Genomic DNA, 24452 nt, shown 5'->3' on the forward strand with positions numbered 1-24452 from the left:
GTGCGTCGATCAGTAGTGCGCCTCGTCACTGGGACACAGCTGATCATGGTAAGGATCCTCTGATGTAGGCTTTTTACCATGTGATCAACTGTGTCGGATCACAGCTGATTACAGTTTAAATGGAAAATGCTGATTGTCTGCATTCCTCTCCACATGCTGACAGTGCGAGAGGAGAGCCGATGAGCGACATTCCCCAGTGGGGAAATCTGCACTGATAATCGGGGCACTGATCATCAGTGCTACCAGTCAGTTCCTTACCGTGCTGCCTCCTCATTGTTGCCTATCCGCGCTGCCTTTCCTGTGCCGCTCCGTGAAGAAAAAATTACTGTATTTATTGGCGTATAACACTCACTTTTTTTACACTTAAAGAGGAGGGTAAACTGTGCCTGCGTATTATATGCAGGGGGCTGTGGAATTTTTTCCCCCTGAAACTTCCCTCTTAAAGTTATGGTGCGTGTTATATGCCTGTGTGTTTTATACGCCGATAAATAGGGTACTTATTTACACCAGAGAATTTTTAATTTTTTTCAGTCTTTAACCACTTAAGGACCGCTTAACGCCGATATAAGTCGGCAGAATGGCACGGCTGGGCACAGGCACGTACAGGTACGTTGCCCTTTAAGAGCCCAGCTGTGGGTTGCACACGCCGCCTGAGGCACGCTTGCGACCCGGTCCGAAGCTCTGTGTCCGCGGACCGGATCTTCAGCTCCTGTGACCCTATTGCGGGACACCAGTGTCACTGATCGTCTGTTCCCTGTTATAGGGGAACGACGTTCAGTGACGTCACACGTCCAGCCACGCCCCTCTACAGTAAGAATCACTCCCTTAGGGGATGCTTAACCCCTTAGCACCCCCTAGTGGTTAACCCCCTTACTGCCATTGGCATTTTCACAGTAATCGATGCATTTTTATAGCACTTTTCGCTGTGAAAATGACAATGGTCCCAAAAATGTGTCAAGTGTCCGATGATTCCGCATAATGTCTCAGTCACGAAAAAAAAACACTGATCGCCACCATTACTAGTAAAAAAAAAAAGTTAATAAAAAAAAGCCATACAACTATACCCTATCCGCTATACCTTTTTGTGCAAACCAATCAATAAACGCTTATTGCGATTTTATTTTCGTTTCGGCTCCTCCTTGCAAAAGCTTTCCACCTTCATGCGAGCTTGCATTATGGAAAGCTTTTGCGAGCGCGCTTCTGTGATACAGCGGCGGGCCTAGCCGCCGACTGTATCACTCGGCCCCGCCCACCCGCGTCATTCACTGTGATTAACAGCAGCGCCAGCCAAAGGCTGCGCTGCTATCAATCCGGCCAGGCTGGGAACCGAAGAGGATCACGTGGACGCGCGGGACTTTCGAGGGGTCAGGTAAGTAAAGCGGGGGGCGGTACCTTCAAATGTTTTTTCCCCTTAATGCATAAGGATGCATTAAGGTGAAAAAACATTTACCTTTACAACCCCTTTAAGTGATAAATTTTTTGCTAAACGAAACAAACAAAACACATTGATACCACCAAAAGTAAGCTCCATCAGTCTCAAAAAAAGATAAAAACTTGGGTACTGTGTTGCATGACTGCACAATTGTCATTCAAAGTTCAACAGCGCTGGAAATTGGCCTGGGCAGGAAGATGGGTGACAGTGTCCCTTAATTTGCACTTTGACAAGTGCGGCTATCGGTAGATCTGTTGCCCCATGAAAAGATGCCCTACTGAAATATACTCTCTGGAATGTTTGGGTTTGAATTTCCAATTTCTGTGTCGTTGTGGCCTGAATTGGTGACTGTGGAACTACACATCCCAGCAGACTAAGGGCTCTTTCACACGTCAGTTCAGTTTTTTAGATCAGTTTTTTTTTTTCATCAGTTGATCCGTTTTTTCATCAGTTTTTTTTTTTTGGGGGGGGCTTTTTACATACAGTGCCTGCCGCCGAGAATGTGTTTTTAGCACGACGGCATCGCGCTGATTCTCGGCGACAGGGTGCCGACATCTCGCACTCGCTGGAATAGTAAAAGCACATTCCAGCAAGCACGTCATAGAAGCGACGGGAGATCCGACTTGGATTCCCGCCAATTCTACACGTGTGCGGCGTTTGGTATGAATCCTGAGGGGAAAGTCCCCACCGGATTTTAAATAAAAATCCGGCATGGGTTCCCCCCTCAGGAGCATACCGGGCCCTTAGGTCTGGTATGGGTTGTAAGGAGACCCCCCTACGCCGAAAAAACGGCGTAGGGGTCCCCCTACAATCCATACCAGACCCGTATCCAAAGCACGCTACCCGGCCGGCCAGGAAAGTAGTGGGGAGGAGCGAGCGCCCCCCCCCCCCCTCCTGAGCCGTACCGGGCTGCATGCCCTCAACATGGGGGGTTGGGTGCTCTGGGGCAGGGGGGGAGCACTGCGCCCCCCCCCCCCCCACAGCACCCTGTCCCCATGTTGATGAGGACAGGGCCCCTTCCCGAAAACCCTGGCCGTTGGTTGTCGGGGTATGCGGGCGGGAGGCTTATCGGAATCTGGGAGACCCCTTTAATAAGGGGGCCCCCAGATACCGGCCCCCCACCCTAAGTGAATGGATATGGGGTACATCGTACATCGTACTCCTTTCGTGCTGTGACGTTTTATTTAAAATCCGGCGGGGACTTCCCCCTTAGGATTCATACCAAATGCCGCACACGGCGTTAGCGGATCGGATGGTAAACAGATCATCCGTTTTTCGTCCGTTCCGTTTTTTTGACGGAAGAAAAATAGGGTTTTCTTACGTCCAAAAAAACGGAACTTAACGCAGACGGATGCTAACGGACGTTAGCGGATGCTCATCCGCTAACGGACGTTAACCCATAGGGAAGCATTGCGGTCCGTTAACGGACGTCCAAAAAACGGACGAACGGAACGGACGTGTGAAAGAGCCCTAAGAAGGCTTTTAGGAAATCTGAAAACAGCTGTTGAAGCATAGGCTGCCTAATCTGGCATTGAGGAGTAAAATGAGTAACCGTTCAGCTGTTGGCCCGTCACTCTGGGTAATTGGAGGCACTTCCCACAGGTAGAACCTGTTTTGGCACTTTGGGTTGTAGTGCTTTTTATGTGGCTGGATCATAAATTTAGCAACAGATTAGATCCTACACAAACCATTTGCTGTGTGGGATGACCTTTACCTCCTTTAAACCCACGCTTCCATTTGCCCTGGATTTTTGAAACGCTCAAATTAAGAAGCAAATTGCTGTTGGGCTCCTTTTTAACCCAGCACTCTGTATACCTCGCCTACGTTTCTCATACAGTATTTACAGGCCATGCATTTTATAGGCTCAAACATTGCCTGCCTGCATTGTTGATTTAGCAAATATCAAGTGCTTAGTAGGGGCCGAGGCTACACTCGGATGCAGTCAGCGTGTGCCCAGGGCAAGCATTACTGGAAAGTTTTGTCCGCAGCTAATAAACAAGTTTTATGCGCCTGCAGCACACAGTGCGTCCGGGAGCGTCATTTGTTTACTTCTGAACGCAGCAAATTATCCACCTCTGACCGCTTGTGTGAATGTAGCCATGCTATAAAAAAAACAAGGTCACAGGCCAAAGGCTGCACCCCCCCCCCTTTTTTTTTTTCTATGTTCAATAATAATAAAATTAAATAGATTTTTGACTTGGCTAGGTCTTTATGGCCATGTGATAGATTGGGGAAGGGTGAAGTAGTTGTTGCTAGTAGAGGTAAAGATATATATGATCAGTCCCAATAGAAGTCTGTTGAAAGGACCCGGGTAGCTTGCTTAAGGCTAGGTTCACACTACTGCGAATTAAAAATTGCGCAATTTTTCAGCGATTTTTGGGAATGCCGGTCTATAGAGCTGAATTCGCATCACACACAGATCAAACTCACACAGGAACCTTTCTTCCGTAGCTTAGATTCGCACTGCACTGATGTGAACGGGACTAATAGAAAACAATGTTATTTTAATGACTTGCGAATTTGAGCAATCGGAACGGCTAAAATTCGCAAAAGAATTTGCAGCAGTGTGAACCCAGCCTTACACAGTCCTGTAGCAGTTTCTAAATTGCGTGATCGTGAGATAAAACTGAATTGAGTCAATATAGTGAGCATTGCATATACACAGAGTTAACGGGCATTTAAATTTAAAGGTGTTGCAAGCCTCACTACATCCATATATTAAAAAAATCTGTCTTTATTTACACACATTAAAAAAGCATGATGTTGGCGTGTGCATAAACCAACTACTAAAGGCATGTCTACCCGTGAATACACAAAGTATACATGCAGTAAAAATAATATATATTATATTCTCTAGCTCATATATACTTTTATTGTATATCCTAGCGTTGTTCACGATGCGCTGATGATTAGTAAGTTGAGCGGTGACGGACGCATTTCTCAGACACGGCTTGTCTACCTCCTGGAAATGTTTTTTTTTTACTTGTACATGTATGTGTGTGGCAGTCAACTCCATGTTTGTGGTTGACAAAAGACAGGCAGATCCGTTTTCATTAGATTAGGGCCGAAACAACTAATTAATCGATTATGAAAATTGTAATCGATTCATTTCATAATCAATCGGCCAGTAACATAATGGGGTTAAAAAAGCTAAAATTGGCCTTTTATAGTACAAAAAAGCAAATCGCTACTGTAAATATTACTTTCACTGTCCCACAGTAAAAAAAATGAACCCCTTACAGTAGCGATTATTTGCTCTTTTTGTACTTGTATTTGTTTTTTTTAACCCCATTATGTTACTAAACATCTCAGGCCAGGTCACACCTGTGTTTTGGTGCTTTTTGCAGAAACACACTAAAGTTAATTTACATGGTTTCCTATGGGACACGTTCACATCCATGATTTTTTTTTCCAGCTGCTGCGTGTTTGTAAAGGGCAAGGAGTTTTTAACACAAAACAATTGTTTTTTTTGGTTCAATATACTTCAATGGAGAAGATGCAGAAAAGCGTATAATGTGTTTTTGCGGCAATTTGTGTTTTGTAATCTGCCCAACAACAAATTGGCCCAAAAAAATGTAAAAATGCATTTTTTTTTTTTCCTTTTAAGGCTATTATCCGATTAATCGAAAACGATAATTGGCCAACTAGTCGATTATGAAAATAATCGTTAGTTGTAGCCCTACATTAGATATATTTTTAGATGCATTTTCACATGTGTATTCCAATAGGTTTCGGGACAACTTGTGTCCCCTTTATTAGGGTAATGGTTAAACTGTATAAATTCAGATAAGTGTGTGTGGTCATATAAATCGATTTTTTTTTTGTATTTTTTTTTTTTACTTGCTAAATCAGGATATCACTTGTTGATGTACAATGCTTGTCTATATTTTTTTAAAGTGACCCTGTCACCAGAGGGACACTTGCTGAAAATAGAGTCCTGTATAAATGAGTACTTGCCTTTCTGGCAGCTCAATATTTAACCCTTTTAAGTGCATAAATATTTAGTTTGCTGCCAGCTTTAGCACTTGACGCCCCCTATGGGCTAGAGCAATTTCTACTTTTCTGCTTTTGGCCTTTTAATTTGGTAGTAACTTTGTCATTGCTTAAAGTGGAAGTAAAGGCATATCGAATTCTGGATAGAAGTGTTTTTTTTTTGTTTTTGTTTTTTTCTCTTCAGTGTGGTCACATGATCAAGAAGTTCCAGCTTCCTGTGTCAGTGAGTGGCTACTTACTGCAACTGATGTGAAACTCATGTAAAAACGCCTCTAAGTCACCAGTTTACACTCTGACCTCAAGTGTGAATATGGGGTGGGTGTGCGTTCAATAGTGCTCATTGGCGTACATTTACGGTTAATAAGGGGTTAAATATGAAGAAATAAAGTCATATCTGAAACAACATTTTTGCTTGTGTGGGATCAACTTTTCTTTTAATTGGAAGATGTTTTGTGATTCAGGGAAAAAAAGTGTATTTCCAGCGGCAGAAGTGCCCTTATCTCCCCATTGTGTATATATACAGCTTCTTGTGCACCAAACACCTGCTTTAATTTTTTTGTACATGTTAAAGTCTGAATTATAATTTATGGTAAAAAATCAATACTAAAAATCAATACTTAAAACCCCCAAAAATTTAAATTTTCTGACTGCAGAGGCCCTGTAGAATAAAGCTGTAAAGTGCAATTTTATGTCACACGATATTTGCACAACTTTATTAAATCCTAGATTTTTGGGGAAAAAAATACGAACGTGAATCTTCACACGAACCATTGAATCCCCAATTTTCGTTTTTACAAAAAGATAAGTGTCGAGTAAAATGATAACAAATGTCTGCCTCAAAACTGCATAAGCCCACAAAATGGCACTTTAATACAAATTATCTGTTGGCACTTTAAAGCGGATCTAAAGGCACTATACTTTTCTCCTCTAATGGTCTGGGCCCTCCACTGGCACAGACCTCTTCTTCTCCCTGGGTGTCGGTCTTTGGACATCACCTTTTGTCCAGCGCGGACTGGAGTATCTCCTGTCCATCCACAGGAGTCAGTAATCCCAGCACACGGGGACTGTGCCAGCCATGTAAGCGGCGCTCCGCATGGGCAACTCTGTTTACATTCTGCAGGAGACCGCGAACAGGCAGGTAAGTGTATTTTACCACAGAAGAGACATTGTATGTCTTTCAATTGATAATGGCCTTCCTGCTCAGTCTGTTCTAAAAAAAAAACAAAAACCTTTTTAGATTTCCGCTTAAAAGCCTTTACCGCTCATTGCTTTAGAGTAAATGTTAAATGATGTGGGGATCTGGCACAACACATTTACAGTAAAAGTGATTGGGCAGCTCTATAGCCTCCTGGATTCCCTTTATTTTAAAGACACATTTGTATGTCCAGCAAAGTGCGCTAGTTAAACGGTATGTTGCTGTTTTAAAAATGGCCCCTTGCATTTCTTCACATAACTTTGGTTCCATGTATAATTCTTGCTTTTTTCCTTCTGTAGAGTATGCCGAGTTTCTGCACTGCAAGTCAAAGAAATTTACAGATTTCGATGAAGTTCGCCAGGAAATCGAAGCAGAAACAGAACGGGTAACTGGAAGCAACAAGGGCATTTCACCTGTGCCCATTAACCTGCGGGTCTATTCTCCTCATGGTGAGCAGTGAGATTTTATTTTAAAGGAAATGCATAGCACCATTCCTTACACTGATATCAATCATGGGGCACCATTCCTCCCAATTACACCAAAATAGGGCACTATTCCTCCCAATGACACCAAAAATAGGGCACTATTCCTCCCAATGACACCAAAAATAGGGCACTATTCCTCCCACTGGCTACAATCACGGGGGAATTATACCTCTCATTAATACCAATTATGGGGCACTATTCTGCCTTCTACAAACCAAAGTTTAGGGGACTTTGAGGCTAATCATTGGCGAAATCAATATATACACATAATGATTTTATTGCATGACAAAATACAGTGTAATAAGCAATTTACAGACCTGATGGACTAAGGGTAAAAACATTTAATTGAGCTTGGTAATATTGACTAATTCATCATAGGACTAGAAGTGTTAACATTTAAAGTGGTTGGTTGTTAAGGGGTGCGTGTGCAGGCACTGGTATGAGAAGAGATGGGCAAAGAGAGGAGGGGGGAGGACGACACAGGAGACAGCAGACTGTGGAAGGCGCAATTGTGCAAACTGACCAAGATGTCGGGGCTCAGCAGCCATGATTATCGTGGTCAGTTTGCAGAGGGGGAAGGTGTAGCCAGGCAGGATCAGCCATGTATTTCAGGTGATACAGGGGTCCAAGCACTGTGCTGTATAACAGGATAAGGGAACAGGATTTTAATTTTTTATTTTTTGGGGAATTAACAAACGCTTTAATTGATAAAACCAAACACCAAAATTCATAACGGTAGCACAATGCAATCTTTTTGTTAAGCATGCTATAACTCTACATATTTTGTGCATTGATATCCAATTCAGGAGTAGAAGCAGAATAGTCTAAGGCTTAATGTAAGAAAATAAAAAAATGGCTGCACATCCAAGAGTTTCTAAACAAAATGCCTTTTGTTGAAATTGACCAGGACATACCGGGGACACCAGGTAGTAGACGTGTTTCACACATCTGACCTGTGCTTGATCATTACTAAAGATAATGATTAAGCACAGGTCAGATGTGTGAAACGTGTCTCTGCGACGAATACCCGGTGTGTCCAGTTCGCCACCCACACTCCAGATATGATACAAACCGTCGCCAATGCCATGTGCACACCACTCATGCTGGAGAGGAGATGGAGTGACGCCTGACCTGAATTGGCATAAATACCACAAGAAGGGGGGTGTCATCCACCCGATCTTACGAAGTAGGGGCAGATAACTAACAACGCTAAGGCGCCATTACAATGATGTCACGGATCGAGCATGGAAAAATTCCGCCAATGCGTTACCGGGAATCTCTCCGCCCAAAGGGGAATGCGGAGGGAGGTCCTGACGAGCAGCACATCGCATCTCCCGGGACATGGGAGCCCAACATATCCTGACACCTAAACCCTCTACCAGAGAAGGGGAATGGGAGAAGGGTAAGGAAAAAATGTAACCCCATGTACATATAAATATGATTCAAACATGTGTTAGGGAAAATATATACAGGAAGGTGGGGCGAGGAAAACAACCACCCGACCGAAGTATGCATGCCCCTAGGACATATCTATTTGACCCCCCTTTTGATGTAGAATACAGTTGTGTATCCTGCATGAAACTACCAGCAATATGTGGGCTTAAAGCGGAACTCCGGACATACAATTATGGATAAATGAATATAGCTGGCATCCTCTTTGGCACTTGTGCACTTTATTTACTTGAGAGAATACAACATGCATCATCAGGGGCATTTAATTGTTTTTTGTTCTCCGGTGGTAGGTCATGGTGGTACAAAGAAATATACGAATAACTATATAAAAAGCAGTTCTATATGGTAGCTCCTCATCTCCATACTTTAGCTCTAGGCCAAAAAAAATTGTTACAAAGACAGGGAAAAAATCTTTTTAGGGTGCATTCACACCACGATTTTATCATCCTACTTGTTCTCACGATTCTTAGGTTTGAAATCGTACAAATCTGTATGGCAAAACGTATCCATTCATTAATGTAGGTCCCCAAGTGCATCCGATTTGATCCGCATCAGATTTGATACGATTTAAAATCGCATCAAAAATCGTGTTTGACCACGATTTTTGGTCCTGAATTGAAATCGTATTAAAATCGTGTCCGATTTTTTTTATATTGTGGTCAATCTAAATCGTAATAAATCGGATGACGTTTTTATCCAATAAATCGTACCCGATTTTTTTTTATTACGCATGCGCACTAGACACTGGAACGAGCTAGAAACTTCAAGAATCTTCTTTTTTTTTAGTGGAAATCGGATGGAAAATTTAGCTGTGCGATTTATGAATCCGATTTAAAAAATACATTTTGACATACGATTGCATACGATTTTGTCATATACGATTCCATCCGATTTAACGGTCCGATTATCGGATGTAAAAATCGTGATGTGAACCTAGCCTTACCTTTTTTTTTTTTTTTTTTTTTTTTGATCCTGGCTTCCAGCTCATTTACCAAAGCTGGGGTGTCCTCACTCTGCTTTCTTCCAGGATTTTAGGAAAGCTAAGGCTGCATTCACACCTGAGCGTTTTGTCGCCTGAAGCGCGACGCCCTAAAACGCTAGAGGGGAAAAAATACATTATTCTCTATGGAGATGGTTCACATCTCCACTACAAAACGCCTGATGCCGAACGCCTGAAGCCCAAACAAGTTCTGGACCCTTTTTTGTCGCTCAAATTTTGGGCATTTGAGCATTTTACATTGGTGACCCTAGACCTGTAAAAAATTGCGGTAAAAAACGCAGCGTTTTGTCGCAGCAAATCGCGGTAAACACCGCAAAACGCTACGCTCAGGTGTGAATGCAGCCTAAAGGTCTCAAGTGCAGAAGTGACTTCTCCTAAAATAAAGATCACCCAAGATCTGCTTTCTGCTTTATCACAGAATCCTGGGATGTCGCCTTTGTCTGTGAGTGAGGTTTACCCTTTACTTTTGAGACATTGCCTCTTGCTCTTTGTTGCATCTTTCCTAGAGAAAGATATTTTAACAGGACACGGCAAAAAAAAAAAAATTTAGGTTTTACTTATACGTACTTAATGCACTGTTTAATTGGGCAACTATATGGCAAATGTTTAATTTTGATGTAACGTTAAGCACTTGGGGGCTAAGAATATGCATGCATCATACATACTAGGGGGAGTACAACTGAGGGAATCAATGGTGAAGGATCTGGGGGTTTTGGTAGATCATAAGCTCAATAATATGCAATGCCAAGCTGCGGTTTCCAAAGTGAGCGAAGTCCTTTCTTGTATTGAGAGGTATGGACTCCAGAGATATTCTGCCCCTGTACAAATCATTAGTAAGACCTCGTCTGGAATATGCAGTTCAGTTTTGGGCCCCAGTTCTCAAAAAGGATATCGGGGAACTGGTGAAAGTGCAGAGAAGGGCAACCAAACTGATAAGAGGCATGGAGGAGCTCAGCTATGAGGAAATATTAGAGGAACTGAATTCTCTCTTGAGAAGAGGAGATGATCATACATAATATAGTGAGCTAGGTGGTGAGTTATTCACTTTAAGGTCATCAGAGGACAAGGGGCCACTCTTTACGTCTAGAGGAAAAGAGATGTCCTCTCCAAATACGGAAAGGTTTCTTCACCATAAGAGCAACCATCAGAGGTGGTTCTGACATGCTCATTAGATTGCTTTGAGAGACCTGGATTCTTTCCTAAATATAACTGGGTACTAACATTTCTAGGTAAAGTTGATGCAGGGAAAATCCGATTGCCTCTCGGGGGATCAGGAAGGAATTTTTTTTCCCTGCTGTAGCAAATTGGATCATGCTCTGCTGGGGTTTTTAGCCTTTTGGATCAACTGTGGGTAAAGGATTGGGTATATGGGATTGTATGATTTATCGGTTAAACTAGATGGCCTTGTCTCCTCCCTTCTTCTTCTTTTTTTTTTTTTTTTTTATTCCAACCTGATGAACTACGTACTCTAAAATACAAAAAAAAAAAAAGTTTGGCTAGAGATGGACTTAAATTATAAGTAGAAGTTCTTCTTAAACCAGATTGTAATTGCTGCATAACCTTTTTTCGGTGCTCTCTGTGCCTCTTAACTACTTGCCGACCTGCCGCCGTCATTCTACGGCGGCAGGTTGGCTCTCCTGCGCGAGAGCCCGTAGCTCTACGTCGGCTCTCTCGCAGGCCACTAGGGGCACGCGTGCTCCGCCGGAGGCGCGCTAGCCTGCGACTCCCGTGCCCGGCGGGCGCGATCGCCGCCGGGCACACGCGATCGCTCGTTACAGAGCGGGGACTGGGAGCTGTGTGTGTAAACACACAGCTCCCGGTCCTGTCAGGGGGAGAAATGCTGATTCTCTGTTCATACAATGTATGAACAGAAGATCAGTTTTTTCCCCCAGTGAGGCCACCCCCCCTACAGTTAGAACACACCCAATGACATACTTGACCCCTTCCCCGCCCCCTAGTGTTAACCCCTTCACGGCCAGTGGCATTTTTATAGTAATCCAATCAATTTTTATAGCACCGATCGCTATAAAAATGCCAATGGTCCCAAAAATGTGTCAAAAGTGTCCGCCATAATGTCGCAGTACCGAAAGAAAATCGCTGATCGCCGCCATTACTAGTAAAAAAAAAAATTAATAAAAATACCCCCTATTTTGTAAACGCTATAACTTTTGCGCAAACCAATCGATAAACGCTTATTACAATTTTTTTTTACGAAGAGGTGATCAAATGCCACCAAAAGAAAGCTCTATTTGTGGGAAAAAAAGGACGCCAATTTTGTTTGGGAGACACGTCGCCCGACCGCGCAATTGTCAGTTAAAGCGACGCAGTGCCGAATCGCAAAAGTACTCTGGTCTTTGACCAGCAATATGGTCCAGGGGTTAAGTGGTTAAAGAGGAACTGCAGTCTGCTCACATAACTTGTAATAACATCTTTGCCATTCTGAAGCTTCCTTCCAACCACTTTGCATATTTTATATATATTCTGTGATTCTGTACTTGCCAAATATGCTGCAGAAATCTCCCTCCACTGAGTGGCTTCATCCATTTTTAACTGGGCAGCTGAAGGTGCTACATGTTCACTTTCTGGATTTACACAGAGGCACACACCTCCAGCTCTGAAGCTCTACAGCTTTCATTGGCCCTCTTTTGACTTGTCCCCTCTCCCTTCCTGGCAAACACTCAGAGTGAGAGAGAGCACTGTGCATGTCATAAGCCTAGTCTTTTTACCAAACAGGATGTGGGCTGTATAAGGTATTTACTGGCAGAAATAAAATGTTTTACTATTCAAAGTTAACACAACAAGGGCAGAAGATTTAATTGATGGAAAGATGAAAAAAATGACTGAAGGTCCGCTTTAAGTGTGTCATTCTGATAAGAACAGAGAAGCACTTACTATGTTATCTACATGACAGTCCTGAAGGGCCTTCCAGTCAGAAGCACTATTGTTCCCACCGGCCCTCAGGACGCTCTTAGGCTGCATTACTGCATCTGGAAAGCCTTGTCAGAGCACTTTTACATTGTATGACTAGCTCTATTAATATATATCCACTTGCTCAGAAACACTCAGATTGTCCTTTTAGTCTTGGCTACAAGACAAGAGATTAGAGGACCTAACTATCGTACGCATTTGTGAGATAACCAAGTGATGGGGTTAAGTAGCACGAGCGAAAGTCGGATGGGTCTGCTGTTTATTCCTTAGCTGTTCCAGCACAATCCTATCACTTCCTGTGCTGAAATTGGTGCATCTAAACCCGTCGCTAAAATCATAATATATTACTGCTATTTTGGGTATCTTTTGTGACTTTTCATCTGGGATACTGCTAGTAATGCTCTTCCCAATGGTGACGACGTACCATATCAACAGACCAGCCTTTCTCAACCTTTTTACCCCAAAGCCACCGTTACAGGGGTTGTAAAGTAGGGTGACCAGACATCCCCAGTTTCAGGGGACAGTCCCTTGATTGAGGACACTGTCCCCAGACCAAGTCTGTCCCTGGTTTTGTCCCCAGATTGGATTTAATAGGGGACAGGGGCAATTTCAAAGACGGTGCCAAATTAAAATAAAAAAATTTGAATTACACCCCCCCCCCCCCCCCCCGCTCTGCCGTGCCTACTAGCATAGGGGGGTTGTATTTTTCCCATTATCTGTGCCCCCTTCTGATGATCATGTGCTGGTCGGAGCGGAGGGAATATTTCTTCAGTTTCGGGCGCATCTTCTGCCTTAACGCAAATCCTGGCCAGCCACCTGCCTATCTCCTTGCCTTCCCTGGCGGAGTGATCTTCATCTGCTCCCCATCCAGTAGTAGCCGGGGGCCCAAAGAGTAAGACTTGACAGGCTGTGAGGCGGGCGGCGACTGGCAGAGAGTTGCTGATTGTTGCCATTACTAGTAAAGAAAAAATATGTCCCCGGATTTCATTTTTAAAATCTGGTCACCTTATTGTAAAGGTGCAATTTTTTTGTTCCTATATTACCAAGCAGGCAAGATCTTAGTGGAGGCGCTTAAAGGGGTTGTAAAGGTACAATTTATTTATTTTTCCTAAATAGCTTCCTTTACCTTAGTGCAGTCCTCCTTCACTTACCTCATCCTTCCATTTTGCTTTTAAATGTCCTTATTTCTTCTGAGAAATCCTCACTTCCTGTTCTTCTGTCTGTAACTCACCACCGTAATGCAAGGCTTTCTCCCTGGTGTGGAGTGTCGTGCTCACCCCCTCTCTTGGACTAGAGGAGAGTCAGGACGCTCGCTACTTTACTAAGGTAAAGGAAGCTATTTAGGGGGAAAAATTTTTTTGTACCTTTACAACCCCTTTAAGTGTCTGGAGTCATTATGTTAGCTTGGAGAGGGCAGGAGAATGAAAGTTGGGTAGTGCCTTGCCATCCTAGGCAGCACAGCTTGGTGAACTTTAGACCTATTTTCTATACGGTGGGGAACGTGCATATTAACAAAAGTGTATCCACTCAGACTGTATTAACCAATGAAGCCAAATTTTTTATTCCATTAAACACATGTGGGATTATGACAGTTGCCACAAGCCAGGTGCAGGAAGCAGCATTATTGTACATATAAACAGTGTTGTGAAACCTCCATTAGTCAGACAGAACCCGGTGTGTGGTCAGTGCTGGGTGTCAAGCATATGATGTCGCTCACACTGCTGCATTCTCGGCTCTTGCACACATACCAGACCATATGATGGCACTGAACTTGCTCCATTTGTTTGTAATGATGATGGGAAGTGGCAGTTCTCTTTTCTGTTTTAGTTTTAGATACCATTTAAATGTAGTTTACAACACAATAGTTAGTGTCCTGCAATGTCCTTTTACATAACTTTTGATATCCTGTAACAAATTGCATGAAACGCAACACACATTTACCATGAAAGCTTTGCTTGGGGATGGGATATTCAGGGAGTTGATTCTCTGGCCGTCGTAGGTGAAGTGACGCACACATACGTTGCTGCCTACTTTCAGGTTTAGAACGCACACATGCACGCCCCCGGCGGGAGAGTCTGTCGGCAAGTCTCAACGATTCATGGCCAGGACCTGCTGATCGGCTGTGTACTAACACAGCGCTCTGGGCTGTGATTGCAAAAAACACAGAGCGCTCTATAGATGGCGCAATCTGTCAGTTTCTCATCCCTGATGGGAAGGGGACTTCACTGTAATGTAAAGCAGGGCTGTGATGTAAAGGACTGCACTGTAAAGGGGCACTGTAATGATTAGTGTCCCATTGCACTCCCTTTTTATTACAGTGCCTCTAGCAATCGCAGCCCCCCCATATCACTGATCACTGTGCCCCTTGCAGTAATGTCCTCCCCTTTTCTCTCTAATGTCACAGTGCCCCCTTTCACTCTTTGCCTGCCCTGCACAGTCCTACCATTTGGCAGGGCAGAGGCAAGATTTAAATATAGGAGCTGCAGATGTGGACAGAGGGGGTGGGAGCTGTTAAACTTATGTTATCAAGCGGGTGATTACATGTTAATATGAAAGACTCCCACTCTCTGTGCAGATCTCTAGCTGCTCCCACCCTCTACTTATAGAATGACTTCATCAGCAGGGCGGGAAAGCCGGGAGAGGACACATAGGCATGTGCGGTCATCAACAGGCCATGGAGCGCGGGTTGGGGAACCCTGCTCTACATGACATTTCTCATGGTGACAAATGGACCACAATATAAAATGTGTGTTGAAATTGCCTCTTGTAGTTTCCATTGGATGTCAGGTTTGACAGGTGACAACACAGCAGTACAAATGTGAGTAAGGGACAGAGTGTTGTCGCCCTTTATCATGAAGTGCTTGAACCTGAGATCTTTGTGGCAAGATCACCATTTTTTTTTTTTTTTTTAACATTATATACAAAACAAGTGAGGAAAGTTCTACCATGAACAGCATATTAGAAGATTATGCAAAGAGTTAATTAAGATGGTTGTATCGCATTTAGCAATTAAACTCATGCAGAGTCCTCTGGTAGTGAGGCTGTAAAAACGACATCAATTTTATATCGCAACACAGCGCTGTTATGTCTCTCTATTATTACTAATAGGATATCTGAAACGACTGAAGTGGAGATAATTTTATATAAGGTCTCATTCTTGTACTGGATCAGAAAGGGGGAAAGAAACGTCAGAGGATGCAAACAGGAGAATTTTACACCGGCCATACCTGGATTGAAATATGGCCGATTCAGCAGGGACCAGCCAAATTTTGATCCTTCCTTCTGTGAAATCTGCAAAGCCGCGGCCTCAATTACTGGCGGGCACGGGCACCAGGTCACAATTTCTTGTCGCATTTGTGACCGGGCGCTCGGATTTTGTCGAGCCCTGATTATTAGTATAGAACAGTTTTCTGTCAGTAAATGCATCTTTATTTTAATTAGACAGTGTTGTGTTCTGAGTTAGTTATTTATTTCTAATTTACTTTTTTTTTTTCTTCCAGTCTTGAACTTGACCTTAATTGATCTCCCGGGTATCACAAAGGTTCCTGTTGGTGACCAGCCGCAGGATATTGAGTACCAAATCAAGGACATGATCCTCCAGTTCATCTCCAGAGATAGCTGTCTAATCCTGGCTGTCACTCCAGCCAACACTGACCTGGCCAACTCTGATGCCTTGAAATTATCAAAGGAGGTGGATCCCCAAGGTAAGGTTAACATGACTGTGTGAAGTTGGACTCGGTTTTATTTTCTTATATGCTGTATTTATAAAAGGAGTTTATAACTGGCTTGTCTGACATTTGGGGAAGCGTTTGTTAAAGCCATGAAATGTAATACATTGATGTCCTTGGCTACACAAGATTCACAGCTATGTTATCTGGTCTATTAGATGTGTCATTCGGGGGGGTTCTTCCTAAAGAATGAGGCGATCTTGGCTCCTCCTCCTTCTTTTTAGGATAGCCATCCATTTTTCTATAGGGAGAAACATAGTCTGCACGCTCCATAGACTTACTACACAGTGGGACTTGGGCCCTCCCCCTACTTCCTCTTCACTGCATTTGAATGACAGCAGCAAAAGCCAATGGCTCCTGCTGCATCTCTAATGCTGTTTGAAGAGGAAGCAAGGGGAGAATAGATACAGCTGTGCACAGCACTCATCTCTTCCATCTTACTCTTCACATGGGGACTGGAGGGGCACAAGGAAGTTGAAAAGTTTTTTTTTTTACCTTAATGCAAACAATGCATTGGCATTAAAGGGGCTGTAAAGGTTTATTTAAAAAAAAAAAACATGTCATACTTGCCTCCTCTGTGTAAGGGTTTTGCACAAAGCGGCCCTGGCTCCTATTCTTAACTGCCCCCACGGAGAGCCGCGTTCTATTGGGGCACTCGTATGGGCGTGCTCCCAAGTCCTGCTGCCTCATCCATTGACGCAGTCAGCCGTGTCACTGGATTTAATTGACCGCAGTGGGAGCCAATGGCTCATGTTGCTGTCAGTCTATCCAATGAAGACAGTGGTTGCAGCTGCTGTGCTCCTCTGTCGCTGGAAGGATCCGGTTCTGGTAAGTAAAAGGGGGGCTCTAGGGGGATGCTGCACTAAGTTTTTCACCTCGATGCTTAGAATGCATTAAGTTGAAAAAAATTGAAGGTTTACAACCCCTTTTTAAGGTAAAAAAAAAAGTTTTTAGGTTTAGTAACACTTTAAGGAAATGTTCCCAGAATTGCCAGTGTTTCCAGGCACACTCCTGCTAACCGGGCCAGTGATCCGTTCTTTAGTTCATTGTCATTTGTAGAGTTCCATGCTTCGGCATGGTTTGTACTCACCTGGGACCCCCTCTACCAAGAACTGCACCTGGGACCCTCTATACCAAGCGGTCCTGGGCGTGGTGTGCTTAACTGATCCCGGGCACAGTTTGGCGCACTCGCACTACACTGACCAACTGACCCAAGGGCTTGAACTGTACCAGAGACCAGTTCAAATTGCCAGCATAAGTGCACCCTGAGACACCTTCAAATAACTTCTTTGCTCCAACCAGTGTAGAGCAGTGGTTATTTAGCTTGGATCCCCTTCAAAAACGTTGTTTTTAGAAAGTGAAAAAACAAATTGGATCCTGTGTGAGGTTTATACTACAATCTGTCGCGATGAGGGAAATTTGTCTTTACTCCTTTGCCCAGTGTTCATTCCAGTGAGCTGAATTACCCGTTTTTCCTCGAAGGAGTGTTTTTCCCTTTTTTAGAAACGAGGTACAGAAAGAAAAGAGGACGTAAAATGGTTTGACTACTTACTATTCGACTTTGAGGAATCTTTGACCGCAAAAGATAATGGTTGATGGTGCTAGATTTGGGATAGTAAGCTTGTAACGGATTATCCAGAGCTTGGTTTAATCAGTTACCAATCGAATCTCTTATTTTTTGAAATGTTAGTGAAAGCATCAGCTGTATTCATTTGCAAATGGTATATTGAAAAGGTAAAGCTGTAAGTGCCCAAATTGACTATTGTCTTCACTTTTTAAAACTAGAATGTGTATTCCAAAGTCGTTGACCTGCTGCACACTAGTTTGCTCACAAGCAGGTGGGTCAGTTAGAGCGATATGGTCTATGGTCACAGCCCTCAGTCTGTTGGCTTATACATGGAATGTCATGCTTGAAAAAGTTTTAACCTAGAGGCCTGAGGAATTTAGAGGACTGATGGAGGAGTTGTGAACATAATGGTGAATTCCACCTACAACCTTATTAACCAGAGTAACTGTGCATTCATTGCTGACCTCTTCTACTTAAAGCGGAGGTCCGCCGGATTTTTTTTTTTTAAAGCCAGCAACTACAAATACTGCAGCTGCTGACTTTTTATATATGGACACTTGCCTGTCCAGGGTGCCCGTGATGTCGGCGGCCAAAGCCGATATGTCCGCCGGCTCTTGACGGCGGCTACCGCCGCCTTGGGCCTTCACTTACTGGTTCCCTACTGCACGTCCTCACTGGTCCCTGCTGTCTTGTGGGACCTGTGTGTCTCCCAGAAGACAGTGGGGGAGGACAGAGTAGGTGCTGGAAGTGGTGTAGGTCACAGCGGTGATCTATGCCCGGAAGTGGGAGCAATTGCCTGTATTACACAGGTATCTGCTCCATCCTCCCCCTGAAAGGGGCAAAATGTGACACCGGAGGGGGGGGGGGGGATTCCAAAAAGCGGAAGTTCAATTTTTGGGTGGAATTCCACTTAAACTCCTTTACAACCGCGCTATAGCTGAATGACGGCTACAGCGTGGCTGCTCTTTTCCAGCGGGTGCCTGCGCACGTCGACAGTGATCTGTGATTGCTGTATCCTTTTAGATGCAGCTGACCACAGATCGAGGTAAAGAGCCTATCGCATCGGCTTTTTACCATGTGATCAGCTGTGTCCAATCACAGCAGATCACAATGTAAACAGGCTTTGCCGGTTATCGGCAATTCTCCCCTCGTGCTGTAGGACCCCTTTCACACTGAGGCAGTTTTCAGGCAATTTAGTGCTAGAAATAGCGCCTGAAAAACTTTAAAAAAAGCCCTGCAAGCAGCATCTTTGGGCAGTTTGAGAGGGCTGTATACAGACCTCCCTAAACACCCCTGCCCATTGCAATGAATGGGCAGCGCTTCGGAAGCGCCACAACACAGGCGTTTTTAACACCACCTGTGCCCCGCTAGCAGCTGAAAATTGCCGCTTAAACAGCGGTAAAGCACAGCTAAAATGAGCTAGCGCACAACGACCCCAGTGTGAAAGGGGGTTAAGCGCGAGAGGAGAGCCAAAAACCGGCAAATCCACGCTGGGGACATCTGCACTGATGATCGGGTTAATCTGATTATCGCTGCCCTGATTTATCAGTACTGCCTGTCAGTCCAACCCCATCAGTGCCCATCAATTCAGCATATCGGTGAAGGAGACAAATTTATTTTTTTACAGAATTTTTTAACAAATTAATAATTTTTATTTTATTTTTTTGTTTGGCCAAAATAAAAAAAAAAACAGTGGTGATTACCACCAAAAAGCTCTATCTGTCTCAGAAAAATTATAACAATTTAGTTTGGTGTTGTATGACTGCACAATTGTCATTCAAAGTGCAACAACACTGAAAGCTGAAAATTGGCCTGAGAAGCAAGGGGGTGAAAGTGCCCAGTAGGCAAGTGGTTAAAGACTAACCGCTGGCAAAACAATGATATACAGTATGCGGTGCTTTCTGTTGCTGGAAATTCAGCAGCATCTTTTTTTGGAGTCTCCCCTGTAACATAATTTTATTACCTGTTGATCCTCCCAGGTTTTTTTTTTCTTCCACCCACTTCTTTCTGAATGCTTTGCAATTTATAAGACATGCATGATGCATACATTTTAGATTCACTTCTTTGGGTCTGCTGAACACTTGTATATGTATGATAATGTTGTTTTTTCCCATGAGCTTCAGATCATAAATGTAACTTGGCCTCAAAAGAATGAATAGGATTTCGACTTGTAATGTATTTTAAGCACTTTAATGAACGTATATTGCTGCAGGAATAAGAGACAAGTGTGAATGGAAACCCTAAGTATCTTCCAATTATCAGCTTACAGAATAATTGTTTCCGTTTTAACCTGAAGTTTAATGTTTAGCTGGTAGGTGGCATTTCATTATAAATGTCATCTAATTAAAGAAGCTGAAAAATCACTGAATGAGTTCTTGAGGAATACATTAGTAGATCTAGGGATCCATTTATATAAGAATACATTAATATATTTGCCTGAAGTTCTTGTTTACAGACAATCTGTCATGCTAGAGATATGAGAGCAGCTATTCAACCTTATCCATTACTACTTTGTGAATCACTACCCAAGAGTAAAGTATTAGCATACCAGGTATCCCAACAATGATGGTGTTCTTGTTCCAAGTCAGATGGTAGAGATGAAATGACAAATCATGAGCCTTGGGGTTTGCTGCCTGAAGAAATAAATTCCGCAATGGCTGATTCCATATTGGTATTCTGGCTGCTGACCTCATTATTTAATTCAATCATTGAAGAGCAAATTCAGATTGGACCAGCAACACACCAAATAAAATTGCATGCCAGCCCAATATAACAGTCCCTACTCTCAGCTTTTTTTTTTTGTTTTGTTTTTTTCAAGTCTCCTAGGGGGTATCTACTCTACTCTGCGTATAAGTGTATACAATCTTTTGCTAGCTACTTTTTCTTCAATTGATATCACTGCTGCTTCAGCTGTTTAGCTCATCTCTCTTGACAACTGTCTGGATTATCCTTTCCTAGGCTTCACTTTGGAATCCCATACCTGTACCCTGCTCAGCTGGGCATGTGGGGGCCAGCTTGGAATGTGACATTCGGTTACTGAGCTCTGTATTGTGCCATGTTGGTCAGCCATGGAGCACTCTCCAGGTCCAGAACCTTGGCACAGCCACAAGTCTTTAATGCATCTCTAAAGCCATAGGCATTGGGTGGAAATTCATCTCCACAGTTTACAACAGATCAGTTTTTTTTGCATTTTACCAAAACCTGCCAAGACTTGTACACCCAGCCGGTGTTTCTAAGCAATTCCAGCTGAAGCAGCTAGAGTTCAATGATGGCTTGTTTAGAGTCAAATAACTTTTTATTCACAAAATGTTAAAGGTACAAAATACCATAGAGCAACAAACTAGTAAAATGCAGTGCAAGACTTGGGCCTCGTACAGACGAGGGGATCTCCGCTGGAAACGATCCGATGGCTTGTACACACCATCGGATCAAAATCCGCGCGGAATACATCCGCGGTGACGTGTCGCCGCGGCGACGTGCGCGACGCTGGAAGGTAAGTACTTCCACGCATGCGTCGAATCATTACGACGCATGCGAGGGAGGGGAGCGGACGGATTGATCCGGTGAGTCTGTACAGATGACCGGATCAATCCGCTGGACACGATTCAAACGGATAGATTTCTTAGCATGCTAAGAAATTTCTATCCGCTTGAAATCGATCGGCCGGACGAATCTCCGCGGATAAATATCCGCTAGGCCGTACAGATGACCGGATTTATCCGCTGGAACTGATCCGCGGATCAATCCCAGCGGATAGATCCGGTCGTGTGTATGAGGCCTGAAACATACTGTATACAACTTTGAAAGTGGTAGAACATGCAGTAATCATAAACCGTGTCTCATAAATAAGATTTATGTAGGGAACCAAGGGCAAAAGAAATGCCATGAGAATTGAGGACACGCTTGGGCAATTAGGAAGCCATGCTCTGAAGCCAAATGATGGCTTGTTTTAATGCTTTTACTGTTTTCTATACTTTAATGTCCATAGTCTGGGCACATTTTGCATTTTCTGTTCCAATTTAGTATTTTAGAAGAGATGCAAAAGCCAACGTGTGCTCCAGATGTATACAGGAATATAAAGTTGAAAACAAAACTGTATATTCCAATTCACAATGCAATAAACATAATTATTAAACCGTGGGGTTGTAAAAAGTCCCAAAACTGCACTACCTCTCACAAGATGATATAGAGAGAGCATTAAATTGAATCGATATTATAACAGAAGACATGCCATACTGTATATTTTTAGTGAGAAGGGGCAATGCAAAGTATACATCCAGCTGAACCACATTAAGTGAGTTGACTCCAACCATGATTAGCAAGCCTATGTCCATCACATTCATTTCCTTTGCAGCAGTTATTGGCTTAAAGTGGAGTTCCACCCATTTAAAAATCAGCAGCTACAAAAAGTGTAGCTGCTGACTTTTAATAATCAGACACTCGCCTGTCCCACGGTCCAGTGATGTGGGTGCAGGAAGCCTCGCTTCCTCCCCCCAGGAAGCCTTGCTTCCTCCCCCTCCTCTCTTCCGTGCCGGCATTCTAACTGTGGGCACCCGGCTGTGAATGGCTGGGCAATCTTCTGCGACCTGTGACGTGTCCCAGAAGATTGGAGGGAGGGGTAAAGGATATCTTCCGTTCCGGCACTGCAGAGCCATGGGAGGAAGTGGGACTTGGGTGCCTGTAAAAACAAGGTACCCACTCCTTCCACGAAAAAATGATATGCCAAATATGTCCTGTCAGGGGGTCATCTGCACTTAAAGCGGAAGTAAATTTTTTGGGTGGAACTCTGCTTTAAGAGGCACATGAAAGCCATAGACGTAAAAAAAGAAACAAAGAAAAGAACATAAGGATCCCCCCATTTGGCTTAGGCAAAGGCAATCCGATTCATCTCAAGAGGAATCCGAAAGATATTTAAGCCAGGGATCCCAGATTTTTCCAAAGGCCAGTTTATTATATAGGCTTGCCAAAGGGAATTTGTTTATCATTATCCATAATGGCTTGGCTTTCAGTAGATTAAATGTAATCGTGGGAGTTTTCCAAGAGCTGGCAATAGAGAATCTGGCTACTAAAAATATGAAATGGTATTGGTCTTCTGGTGTCCGTGTGCCCTCCACTGGGTCACCCAATAGAGCCTGTTGCGGAGACTTGATGAAGTCCACCTGGGTAAGAGAATAAATGAAGTAATACGTGCGGTTCCAAAGCGGCTTCACTTTTGGACAGGTCCACCATGTATGGAACACTGAACCTTCCAGGCCACATCCCCTAAAGCACAGTGGGGAGCTCCCGGGACACAAGACGCTATTCTCACTGGTCCCTTAGGAATACTTTCACATTGGCATTTTAGCATTTACACCAGTGATATACAAAAATGGAAAAAAATATGGTGTGGGTCCCTTTTTTTTTTTAAAGGCTGACTAGAACCCTGTAGCTCCATAGTGGACAAAAGTTCATATTCCATTGCTTTGTGTGCCTTGGACTGGTGAGGATTCTCTCCTTTGTCAATCCCAGTGGCCCTCCAAATCTCTGCCTGTGACCAGTGTGGTTATAGATGTCCATCTCTCTTTAGATTGGGGGCATACAACAGGTGAAGCCTCTATTCTCCGGGTCTGGACCTCACATTAGATTAGTACTTCTCCAGACTACTGTGAGTGATGAGAGAGTAACATTCCACCATCCCTGGAATTTGGCTTTGTCCACATGGGAGGTCTGTGGTTATGTTTCCTACAGAGGCTAAAAGAAAACACATGGTGTTGCTTTAAAGTAGAACTAATTTATTTTTGGATAGGGTAAGGCAGGGATCCTCAAACTACGGTCCTCCAGCTGTTGCGGAACTACAAATCCCATGAGGCATTGCAAAACTCTGACATTCCCAGACATGACTTGGCATGATGGGAATTGTAGTTCCTGAACACCTGGAGGGCCATAGTTTGAAGACCCATGGGGTAAAGGGAGGTTTGTAACCCCCTGTGGGATCTTTGGTGAAAAATCAAAAAAAGGAACCTGGCTTTTGCTTTGGTGCATTGGGGGTGAAGTGAGTACAGGTGGGAGTGACAGCTGGGTCGGGGTGGTAAGAGTTAGCAGGCCTCATTATCTGGATTTGCTTTGGCTTATAGAGGTAACATTCCTTTTGTTCTGAGTCACATCTTTGGAATGACGACAAACTCTGCTGAACCCTCGTGTATGCATTATAAGAGATGCGGGCGTTATAATGTTCTTCAGGCCTGCTCTCACATGTAGTCTTTAAATAGACACAACACAAGTCCTTTCATATTGCAGTGAAAATAAACCCATCATATGTATGGAGTATGTAAAGCATGGTTGCTTACATTTTGGCTGCTGCAAGACTCATCCACCTTACCAACTGTTCAGTGTCCTCCACCCCTCTCTGCCAATCTCTCCACTGGCCTCCACTCACCCAACAAATGAAATTTAAAGTACTAACAATAATTTACAAAGCTATCCACAACTCTGCCCCCCAGCTACATCACTAACCTAGTCTCAAAATACCAACCAGGCCACTCTTTGGTCCTCGCAAGATCCCTTGTCATGTTCACCTTCAGGACTTCTCCAGAGCTTCTCCCATCCTTTGGGACTCCCTACCCAAATCTGTCAGACTGTCCCCTAATCTGTTCATCTTAAAACAATCGCTGAAAACCCTTCTCTTTAACCACT

At 43.6% G+C, this 24452-nt stretch overlaps 1 protein-coding gene across 5 annotated transcripts in view; it reads left to right on the top strand.

The window, feature by feature from the left end:
- DNM2 (dynamin 2) overlaps positions 1-24452 on the top strand; it is a 184342-nt gene that overhangs the window by 67798 nt on the left and 92092 nt on the right. For all 5 annotated transcript variants that reach the window (XM_040346452.1, XM_040346448.1, XM_040346449.1 and 2 more), the window contains exons 3-4: positions 6920-7069; positions 15986-16189. In XM_040346452.1, coding sequence (XP_040202386.1) covers positions 6920-7069; positions 15986-16189 — 354 coding nt within the window. The remainder of the gene's footprint in view (positions 1-6919; positions 7070-15985; positions 16190-24452) is intronic.

The sequence above is a fragment of the Rana temporaria genome, chromosome 3, assembly GCF_905171775.1.
Source record: "Rana temporaria chromosome 3, aRanTem1.1, whole genome shotgun sequence".
NCBI classification, from domain to species: Eukaryota; Metazoa; Chordata; class Amphibia; order Anura; family Ranidae; genus Rana; species Rana temporaria.